The 12,034-nt window shown below is 35.9% G+C and overlaps 1 protein-coding gene across 1 annotated transcript in view; it reads left to right on the forward strand.

Moving 5' to 3' along the window:
* ZBBX (zinc finger B-box domain containing) overlaps positions 1–12,034 on the forward strand; it is a 125,813-nt gene that overhangs the window by 94,497 nt on the left and 19,282 nt on the right. Inside the window, exons 16-18 of the mRNA XM_055570337.1 lie at positions 6,340–6,647; positions 10,396–10,549; positions 11,295–11,411. Coding sequence (XP_055426312.1) covers positions 6,340–6,647; positions 10,396–10,549; positions 11,295–11,411 — 579 coding nt within the window. The remainder of the gene's footprint in view (positions 1–6,339; positions 6,648–10,395; positions 10,550–11,294; positions 11,412–12,034) is intronic.

Below are 12,034 nucleotides of genomic sequence, written 5' to 3' on the forward strand. Positions count from 1 at the left end.
GGCAACTACAGATGTCTTTACTCTCCAGTTTTGCCTTTTCCAGATGGTTATAGCTGAAATCATACAAGTCTTTTCAGATTGACTTCTTTTACTTAATAAAATGCATTTAAAGGTATCCTCATGTATTTTTGTGGCTTGATGACTCACTTATTTTTATTGCTGAAATGGCAACCCACTCCAGCGTTCTTGCCTGGAGAATCCCAGGGACGGGGGAGCCTGGTGGGCTGCCATCTATGGGGTCGCACAGAGTCGGACACGACTGAAGCGACTTAGCAGCAGTAGCAGCAGGATTCCATTGTCTGGATGTACCACGACTTATTTATATGTTAACTTATTAAAGGACATCTTGGTTGTGTTCAAGTTTTGGTGATTGTGAATAAAGCTGCTACAAAAATCCATATGTGAGTTTTTGTTTAGACATAAGTTTTTAACTGATTCAGGTAAATAACAAGGAGCACAGTTGTTGGATCATGTGGTAAGAAATATATTTAATTTTGTAGGAGACCACCAAACTGTCTTTCAAATTGACTTTACCACTTTTAATTAATGAGTCTTACTGTTCTTCACATTCAGTCTCAATGTTCTTCACCATTCAGTATTTGAAATGGTCAGAGTTTTGGATTTTTGTGATCCTAATAATTATATGGTTCTTTTCAGTCTGTCTACCCTCTGATGGAGAAGGATAAGAGGCATATGGAAGCTTCCTGATGGGAGAGACTGACTGAGGGGGAAACGGTCTTGCTCTGATGGGCAGGGCCATGCTCAGTTCAGTTGGTCAGTCATGTCTAACTCTTTGTGACCCCATGGACTGCAGCACTCCAGGCCTCCCTGTCCATCAACAACTCCTGGAGTTTAGTCAAACTCATGTCAATTGAGTCGGTAATGCCATCCAACCTCTCAGCCTCTGTAGTTCCCTTCTCCTCCTGCCTTTATATCTTTCCCAGCATCAGGGTCTCTTCAAATGAGTCAGTTCTTCACATCAGGTGGCAAAAGTATTGAAGTTTCAGCTTCAGCATCTGTACTTCCAATGAATATTCAGGACTGATTTCCTTTAGGATGGACTGGTTGGATCTCCTTGCAGTCCAAGGGACTCTCAAGAGTCTTCTCCAACACCACAGTTCAAAGGCATCAATTCTTCAGTGCTCAGCTTTCTTTATACTTCAACTATCACATCCACACAGGACTACTGGGAAAACCATGCCTTTGACTAGATAGATCTTTGTTGGCAAAGTAATGTCTCTGCTTTTTAATATGCTGTCTAGGTTGGTCATAACTTTTCTTCCAAGGAGTAAGTGTCTTTTAATGTTTTGGGAGCCCCCCCCAAATAAAGTCTGTCACTGTTTCCACTGTTTCCCTATCTATTTGCCATGAAGTGATGGGCCCAGATGCCATGATCTTAGTTTTCTGAATGTTGAGCTTTAAGCCAACTTTTTCACTCTCCTCTTTCATTTTCATCAAGAGGCTCTTTAGTTCTTTTTCACTTTCTGCCATAAGGAGGATGTCATCAGCATATCTGAGGTTATTGACATTTCTCCTGGCAATCTTGATTCCAGATTGTGCTTCATCTAGCCCAGCATTTCTCATGATGTACTCTGCATAGAAGTTAAATACGCAGGGTGACAATATACAGCCTTGACCTACTCCTTTCCCTATTTGGAACCAGTCTGTTGTTCCATGTCCAGTTCTAACTGTTGCTTCCTGATTTGCATACAGATTTCTCAAGAGGCAGGTCAGATACTCTGGTATTCCCATCTCTTTCATAATTTTCCAGTTTGTTGTGATCCACACAGTCAAAGGCTTTGGCATAGTCAATAAAGCAGAAATAGATATTTTTCTGGAACTCTCTTGCTTTTTTGATGATCCAACAGATGTTGGCAATTTGATCTCTGGTTCCTCTGCCTTTTCTAAATCCAGCTTGAACATCTGGAAGTTCATGGTTCATGTGTGGTTGAAGCCTGGCTTGGGGAATTTTGAGCATTACTTTACTGGCATGTGAGATGAGTGCAATTGTGCAGTAGTTTGAGCATTCTTTGACATTGCCTTTCTTTGGGATTAGAATGAAAACTGACCCTGTGGCCACTGCTGAGTTTTCCAAATTTGCTGGCATATTGAGTGCAGCACTTTCACAGCATCATCTTTCAGGATTTGCAATAGCTCAACTGGAATTCCATCATCTTCACTAGCTTTGTTCATAGTGGTGCTTCCTAAGGCCCACTTGGCTTCACATTACAGGATGTCTGGCTCTAGGTGAGTAAGATGATATCACCCTTATGTCAGAAAGTGAAGAAGAACTAAAGAGCCTCTTGATGAAAGTGAAAGAGGAGAGTGAAAAAGTTGGCTTAAAACTCAACATTCAGAAAACGAAGATCATGGCATCTGGTTCCATCACTTCATGGCAAATAGATGGGGAAACAGTGAAAATAGTGACAGACTTTATTTTTTTGGACTCCAAAATCACTGCAGATGGGGACTGCAGCCGTGAAATTAAAAGACACTCCTTGGAAGAAAAGTCATGACCAAACTAGGCAGCATATTAAAAAGCAGAGACATTACTTTGCCAACAATGGTCCATCTAGTCAAAGCTATATTTTTCCAGTAGTCATGTATGGATGTGAGAGTTGGACTATAAAGAAAGCTGAGCACTGAAGAATTGTTGCTTTTGAACTGTGGTGTTAGAGAAGACTCTTGAGAGTCCTTTGGACTCCAAGGAGGTCCAACTAGTCCATCCTAAAGGAAATCAGTCCTGAATATTCATTGGAAGTACAGATGCTGAAGCTGAAACTTCAATACTTTTGCTACCTGATGCTAAGAACTGACTCATTTGAAAAGACCCTGAGGCTGGAAAAGATTGAAGGGAGAAGGGGATGACAGAGGATGAGATGGTTAGATGGCATCACCAACCTATTGGACATGAGTTTGAGTAAACTCTGGGAGTTGTTGATGGACAGGGAGGTCTGGCATACTACAGTCCATGGGGTCACAAAGAGTCGGACATGACTGAGACACTGAACAGAACTTAACTGAATAACTGTGTAGTGGTATCTCATTTTAATTTGAAATTCTCTAGTGACATATATTGTTGAACATCTTTTCATATGCTTATTTGCCAAATATGTTATCTGTGTTGAGTTATCTTTTAAGAGTTTTGGCCCATTTTTTAATCGGGTTGTCTATTCTGTTACTTTGAAATTTTAGAGTTCTTTTGCATATTTTAGATTGCAGTATTTTATGTATGTGTTTTGCAAAAATTTTCTCCAAGTATGTGGATTATCTCCTCACTCTCATAGCAGTATCTTTCATAGAACAGAAAATTTTCATTTAATGAAATTGAGCTTATCAATTATTTCTTTCATGCATCCTGTCTTTTGTGTTGTATCTTAAAATGTCATTAGAATAGCCAAGATCATCTGAATTTTCCCCTATCACCTAGGAGTTTTATAGTTTTGCGTTCTACATTAGTTTTATTATTTCTTTGTGTTAACTTTTTTCAAGAGAATGATCTGTGTCCGGATTTATTCTGGGGCATGTGCATATTCACATGTTCCAACACCACTTGTTGGAAAGACTATCTTTTCTCCATTGTATTGCCTTTACTCTTTTGTTAAAGATCAGTTGATTATATTTATGTGGATCTATTTATGGATTCTCCTTTTCGTTCCACTAATCTGTTTTTATACTTTTGCTCATATCACTTTGTCTTGATTACTGTGTTGTTTATTTGCTAAGTCGTGTCTGACTCTTTTTTAACCCCATGGTCTGTAGCCTGCCAGGCTCCTCTGTCCATGGGATTTCCCAGGCAAGAATACTTTAGTGGGTTGCCATTTCCTTTCTGGAGTATCATCCTGATCCAGATATCAAAACTGCATCTCCTGCATTGGCAGGCAGATTCTTTACCACTGAGTCACTAGTGAAGCCCCTTGCTTAGTATAACTGTATGATAATTTTCTCAGTTGTGTAGTGTCAGTCCTTTGACTTTGTTCTTTTCCTATATTTTGTTGCCTGTTCTGGGTCTTTTGCCTCTGCATATAAACTTTAAAACCAATTTGTCAATATATACAAAATAGCTTGTTGCGACTTTGATTGGGATTATATTGAATCGGTAGATGAAATTGGGAAGAAGTGACATCTTGACAAATTGAGTCTTCTTATCTATGAATGTGAACTAGTGTGAAAAAAAACACTTATTTAATTTTTTTTATTTCTTTCATCCAGTTTATTTTTTTCATCCAGTTTTCCTTATATAGGTCTTGTTTGTATTTTTTTTTTAGATTTATACCTGAGTATTTCAATTTCATGTGCTAATGTAAATGGTACTGTGTTATTAATTTTTAATTTCACTTGTTCATGTTAGTGTGTAGGAAAGCAAATGACTTTTGTAAGCTCAACTTGTATCTTCAACCTTGCAATAAGCACTTATTAATTCCAGGAGTTTTTTTTGTTGTTGTCAGTTCTTTTGGATTTTGTACCTAGACATTCTTGTAATCTATGAACAAAATCAGATTTATTTCTTCCTTTTTGGTCTGCATACCTTTTATTTCCTTTTCTTATCTTATTGAATTAGCTATAACTTCCAGTACAGTGTTGAAAAGGAGTGGTAAGAATGGAGATCTTTGTTTTGTTCCTGATATTTGAGATAAAGTTTTTAGTTTCTTATTATTAAGTATTTTGTTAACTGTAGTTTTTTGTAGGTAGTCTTTATTAAGTTGAGAAAGTTTCCCTTTATTTCTAGTTTGCTGAGGATTTTTATCATGAATGAGTGTTGGATTTTGTTGAATGCTTTTTCTGCATCTGTTGATATGATCCTCTGATTTTTCTGCTTTAGCCTCTTGATATGACAGGTTAGAATAATTGATTTTTGAATGTTGAACCCAGACAACTATTTTTTATGACTTAACAGGGCTTCTAACGAATAGACTAAATTAAATCATATCTGTACTTTCTGCATCACATAGTATGCATTATTAAAATGTTGTGTTCTCACTTTTCCAGCAGCAATAAATCCCTATAATGGAATTTTACAATCTAGCAAAAATACTGTAGAGGTTAGTTGTAGACATTTACACTTAGGAAATGACATCTCCTTCCACACACACAAAAAGAAAAAAACCTAGATTCATATAATTTATTTTCAAGCTTATTAGGAAAGTACAGCATTTTCATAAAAGTTTTATTACATTGAATAGGTTTCATAAAGGTTTTCTATAAAATATTTTTCTGACATACAACTTATTACATTTCTCACAGTACTTATGCAATTTAGAGGTGATAATTGAAAATGGAAGTTCTAAATAGTATGTGCAATTGCTGAGTTATATAAACATTTGATTGCAGCAATGGGCTGTAAGACAGAGTTTATTTCATGGAAGACTATTTTAGTTTATAGCTTCTACTATTTTACACAGTCTATTTATACAGATAAGATATGCATATTGGAAAGAGAATATGGACTAATCAGAGGAAGCTATATTTAGTTTGGATGAATATGTGTATGTGGTAATGAAAACAATATGGTGTAAATTTTTTTTTTTTAAGAATTTTATTCTTAAGAAAATCTAGACTCAAGTTTCATAATCCTAGTTTCACATTATAATCACCTGGAGAGCTTGGTGGGGGAGGGGGGAAACAAACAAACAAACAAAATGCTTGATTCCCACACTCAGTGTTTGATTTAACTGGTTTGGGGTCAGGCCCATACACTGACAGTTTTAAAGAGTAACTTCAGACGACTCCATTGTGCATCCAGGTTGAAAACCAGTGATCTACCCCAAGTGATTTATTTAAAGCAGACATAATGAGGTGGGTGACTAATATAATCTAGCTCATCTTGTAGCTTTCCAGAGGCAGGTGTCTCAGCACAAACGTTGTCTGTGCCCCTAACTGCTGCAGTTCTTTCATCTGGCAGACTTCCCATGGCCCTCTCCTCATCACTAGTTATGCTAAGCAAAAGAGGTAAAATGTGGAAAGTAAGGTTTTCTCTGCATTGTTTCTCCTAAATTATTGATATAAAACTTGAGTGGGAGAGAGGGTAGAAAAGTAGAAACTGAACCTCAGGCTGAAATGGAAACGTGTCAATTTCAAGATTGCATCATAAAGTAAAACCTTGTCTCCCTCCGTTAGTCTAAATCATTTAAGTCTGAATATATAGGTAAATTAGGATTGTCATTTATGAACATAAGCTATATAAAAGTCTTTAAAACTGAGGACTCAGTAAAGAAAATTGATTTTAAAAATAGTGTTTAATGATAAATATTTATACCACAGAAGTTTTGGTGAACAGTTTAATCCATTTATTTATTTATAATTATTTACTTAACTTTTGTAAATATGTGTTTTCAACAGCAGGAACTTCACACACAGATTTTGATATCTTTGTGGATCCTGACACATACTCTCCTGCTATTGAAAAATTAGAGGAAAACATTTTTTTTGAGAGAAATTTGAAAGAGGAAAGCATAGATATAGAAAGTAATAAAAAGCATGAAGATTCCCACATACCTCTTGAGAGCAAGGATTCTTTGCCAAGTACAGATTTAGAAAAACCCTGCATTAAGGAGAAATTATCTGAAGAGGACAAGAAATCCTTGGAATTCAGCAACCTGCATGAGAGGCCAAACTTTGAAGATTCTAAAACTACAGAGTCACCACTGGTAAATATCTATTATCTTTATTGTATTAAAATTTTATAATTATCATCATAAAAAATTTATATTGACACAGAATATTCTTAAATGTTACTTCCTATTGAATTTAAAATGTACAACCTTATAGTTGAAGAGTAACTCGTATGGGAAAGAATGTAAATGATTTACAGAAGAAATTCTAATATGGTAAATGCCATTATAACAAATGACTTTCTATGACAAATAATTTAAGGCCCACCTCATGCACCATAGTATGAGTGCTGTTACTTTCCTAAATGAAATTCATTATTATGAATAATTTAGTATAATAAATCCTCTCTAGCTTTCTACTCTATAGTCACTGGTTAAAATGAAAAAAAAAATTGCAGTTTTGTAGATAAAACTAGTTTTGTGGCTTAATGTAAACATAACATTTAAAAGGTAATTCTTCAGGAATATAGCTAATAAAGAAATAGGATATAGTTTTGTTTCTTCTTAGAGGAAAAAGATAAAGTAGTTTATTATTGCATTACTGCCAAATTTAAAAACTATATTTGAATCTCTGTTCTATGTACTAAAATCTTAAGTGATTATAATTATTAATAATAAGTTATTTAAAATTTGGACAAATTCAATGTTAAATTCTTTGGAAATTGGGCAAGTCAAATATTTTAACAAGATTTTAAAGTCATTTGCAATGAATTGCCATGGTACTTAAACTGAAGATAGGACCAAAGAGTTACAGAATGAGTATTAAGCTGCTGCTACTTCTGCTCAGGGGATTGAATTTCTGTACCTACTTAGTGATAGGTCTTGTTCCTTCTCAAAGTGAGAAATTAGAACTGAGACCTCTGCAGAAACCTTAGATCCCTAAAAATCTGCTCTGTCTCTGAAGGAATACACAAGGAGACATACTCACAGGTGCAGGATGAAAGGAAACTACTTTCCGCAGGGCATCAGGCCTAAGTCAGTAAATACCTTATCTGAAAAAATGGAAACCTTAGGCTTTCATCTAGTTTCAGTTTAGAGTTTGACTATACATTTCTTGGAATCTGAAAGTTCCAAGTAAGAAATGTTGGAATCTGCAACACTAATGTTGACCTGTGTCTACTGATGCCCTGATATATCTGACAAAAGTAAACCTCAGCCCCTGGTAGAAAGACATTCCCACAATGTAGCCCATAATAAATTCCCCCAAATCAACCTCCACTTCAGCTGAACTTCTCCCCTTTCCAACAAAGAAAACAATTGATCATGGAATGAATTTCAGCAAATAGAACAAACAAGAACTCTGATTTTCCAGTTTCCAAAGGGCATCATGCCTAGAGCTAAGTGATACACACACTGTGTGCTGTGTTATCCAGAGGAATTTTGGATACACTCAGATGTAATTATAGTAAATAACTTACATTGTAATAGTGTATGTCAACTTCAACACAATAATACAATTAATTCATTGAAGGCAAAAGGAGAAGGGAGGTGGCAGAGGATAAGATGGTTAGATGACATCCCTGACTCAATGGACAGGAATTTGAGCAGATATCAGGAGATGGTGAAGGACAGGGAAGCCTGCCATGCTGTAGTCCATGGGGTCACAAAGAGTCAAACACTACTTAGTGACTGAACAACAACAGCAATTAATGTTACATATAAAGACTAACATATATACTGTAGTATAGATACCTGAAGCAAGTCTTTTAAATTACTACTATTGTGTGATAGTTATATTATCTGTTGTACATATCTATATAAAACATTTCATTATTAAAATGGAAATGTTAAAAAACTACTAATAATTTTGAAATCTTATACTACTGTTGTAAAAAGAAAAGTGGTAAATGATTGCATCATAGAGCACACTGCTTTACACTTAGTTGTAGAATCTACTTTCCTTTCATCCCAAATGACTATGCATGAACTTTTTACTTTCCTCCTGCCCTAGGAGAAACAATTCCCTGAGCAGAAACTGTTTAGAAATCTGCTGTGATCCTGTAGAAAATTCATTAGTGAGCAGTAGGGGCAGATGTTAGCAGTGGCATCCCTTCAGAGTTTGAGACAGTACATTTAGCACTTCAGTCTCCAGAAATTGAGTTCTTCATAAAAGTATGGAATTGTAGTTAGTTGTAGAGCAGCAGCAGTGAGGTGGAGGCACTTGCAAGGAAGAGTATGAACTAGTCAGGACCTCTTGGTTTTAAATGTGGAACCATCAGTTGTTAACTAGATGAGATTGGGCAAACAAACAAATTCACTCTCATTGTTCTCTGTTAACCTAAGCTTTAAAAAAAATTTCCATATTTTCAAATGCCTGATCCAGATATGAGCTCCATCAGAACGGCTTCTGTGGATTGGCGATCAGTGTCTGGGAGAGCCAGTGAAGATGTCATGAGTAGGGACTTGGACTTGCCTTTGAAGGAAGTGCTCTATTGGTCCCTAGCTTCAATTTGTAATGGTTTATCATTTGTATGACTTATCCATTTGAATGGAGTTATAATAATTTTAATTGTGTGATTAGCACCTTGAAACAGACTGCGTTTGGGCATTATTTAGATACATGAAGGAACTGTTAAATACTGATGGCAACTCTAATGGCATTTTAAGCCTATCTAGAGCTCTCACTGGGCTTCCCCAGTTGCTTAGTGGTGGAGTCCACCTGCAATACAGGAGATGCAGGAACACAGGTTCAATGCCTGGGTCCGGAAGATCCTCTGGAGGAGGCCGTGGCAACCCACTCCAATATTCTTGCTGGGAAAATCCCATGGACAGAGGAGCCTGGAAGGCTACAGTCTGTGGGATTGCAAAGCATAGGACACAACTTAGTAACAGCACAGCACAGCAGCACAGCCTTCTCACTGGTACATCTCTAATGTTTTCTACCAGATTCGTGTACTTGATAGGCTTCCCTGGTGGCTCAGAGGGTAAAGCATCTGCCTGCAATGCGGGAGACGGGGGTTCGATCCCTGGGTCGGGAAGATCCCCTGGAGAAGGAAATGGCACCCCACTCCAGTACTCTTGCCTGGAAAATCCCATAGACTGAGAAGCCTGGTAGGCTACAGTCCATGGTGTCGCAAAGAGTCGGACACAACTGAGCGACTTCACTTCATGTACTTTATAAATCTCATTTGTATTCTTCCCTAGGATGAAAGCATATCAAAATAAGAGTTCACACAGTAGTAGGGGAAGCCTAGGCTTTAAATCAGCGACATCTATATATAGAATCTAGGTCTGCTAGTTTTTTAGCTGTATAAAGTTCACAAATTACTTAGCTCACTCTTGACTCAGTTTCCCCTTGTATATTTTCTTCACAGTGAATGTTTTGTTAACTTGGATTTTCTCTGTGACCAAGATCAGATCAGATTTGTTTCCATCCAGTATTTTGCTTTCATCTTTGAATTTATTTTACATATAGTCAAAGACACTAATCAAAAGCGTAACATATGAGAAGGAGTCTATTTTCCAGAGTAATTTATGTGCAAAGACACTGAGGGAAGAAAATAAGGAAAGAAAAGATAAAACTTAATTTTTCTTTTAAATGAACTTCAATCCTCCTTAGATTTAATGGCAACTTTCAGATCATTACCGTATTTGTGGTTTATACATTTTTCCAAGCTTACTTTGTATAAATGTTGTGTAACAGTTTATGTCTCCACAACTAGAACCTAAACTTTATGTGGGCAAAATCCATGCTAAAAACATAGTGGGTGCTCAATGAATGAATTGCTACTTTGTGTGGATAAGATAAAATAAACTTAATTTTGTTGAATATTTTGTTTCCTAGTTGTTACAAGAAATAGCCCTCAGGAGTAAGCCCATAACTGAACAATATCAAGGACTTGAAAGATTCTTTGTTTTTGATAAAAATGAAAGACTCAACTTACTTCCTTCTCATAGCTTAGAATTCAGCTCCTCCAATACTAGGATTACAATTGCAGGTAAATTCAGACATAAAATCAGATGGCCTGTGGACCAAGCTAACAACTTTCTGACATATTTTAAAAAACAGTCTGTCAACATCTTAGGTAATACTGAGTAATTCCGTTTACCAAATGAAATGGTTTTCTTCTTTTCTAGCTGGAATTATTGACCCTATGAGAGTTACCAAATATTAATATTTATATTTAAGGCAACTGTCAGAAAACATGGCTATAATGAGACTAAGAGAGATTATTTTTAGATATTAGAAGTGTGACCCTTAATCAACTAATAGTACATCTTCAAATCACTTGATTAACTGTTAAGTGTTACAATTCTTAGATGCCATCTTAAAAGCAAATCTTAAAATCTTAGGATTGTGGAAATGCACAGACATAGCCATCATGATTTCCTTTAAAACTCAGGTCTGGGTATCACGTGCAGTCTTAGATTTCTTATGTATTCAAATATATTTTTTCACATGCATACTATTATATTTTATGTTATATTGCATGTATATTTTTAAAAATATTTATTTCCGTTCACACTTGTACGTGTGTATTTGTGCAACCTCCTTGCTGTTTATAATTCACTCCTTTTATTGTATAATTATGAGATTTTTATCTTTCATAATATACACCTCACTGTCATAAATGTTTTCTCTTTAGCTAAATATTATCCAGTAAGACAATATATAATGAATCAACAACATGAATGTCTCCTCTTTTTCAACTTTATGTAATTTTTGCCATTTTACAATTTTAGGAGACAGAGAATGGATCCCAGAGCATAGTGTAGGTGCATATGCTGATAACACAGTTGCCTTAGGTGTTCTGAAGTTTGCCCAGAAACCGTCAGCAAGGAGAACACAGCAAAAGACTGGTAAGATTGACTGTAAGGCTGCTGTGCCATATTGTAGCTCAGTATGTTTATTAGTTTATCTCTTAGTACTTTACTAGGCACCCGAAGATTCATTTTGTCAGTTATTTAATTTAAATTTATTCATTTAAACTGTCCTGGACTTTTCTTCCAAAGCCAAAAAACCAAGAATAGTCATTACTCCTCTCAAAAACATAAATTTTACTGTCTTAGCTATTTTCTGCCACAATGTACTAGAGAATGATATTTTTAAAATGTAGCTCAGGATAAGGCATATATGTTTTGAACAACCCTTATAAAATACACACCGAGTTTCATTACACTTTCAAGAAACAGTATATTTATACTAGATTTTGTTTCCTCCTCTACTTGATTCAAATTATGATCGCACTGGGACGACCCAGAGGGATGGTATGGGGAGGGAGGAGGGAGGAGGGTTCAGGATGGGGAACACATGTATACTTGTGGCGGATTCATTTTGATATTTGGCAAAACTAATACAATTATGTAAAATTTAAAAATAAAATGAAATTAAAAAAAAAATTATGATCACGCAAAGCCATGAGATTGCTGTTTGCTGCTGTGGTTAAGACACTGCTGGTTTAAATCTAATGCTTAATGTGTTG

The sequence above is a fragment of the Bubalus kerabau genome, chromosome 2, assembly GCF_029407905.1.
Source record: "Bubalus kerabau isolate K-KA32 ecotype Philippines breed swamp buffalo chromosome 2, PCC_UOA_SB_1v2, whole genome shotgun sequence".
NCBI lineage: Eukaryota > Metazoa > Chordata > Mammalia > Artiodactyla > Bovidae > Bubalus > Bubalus kerabau.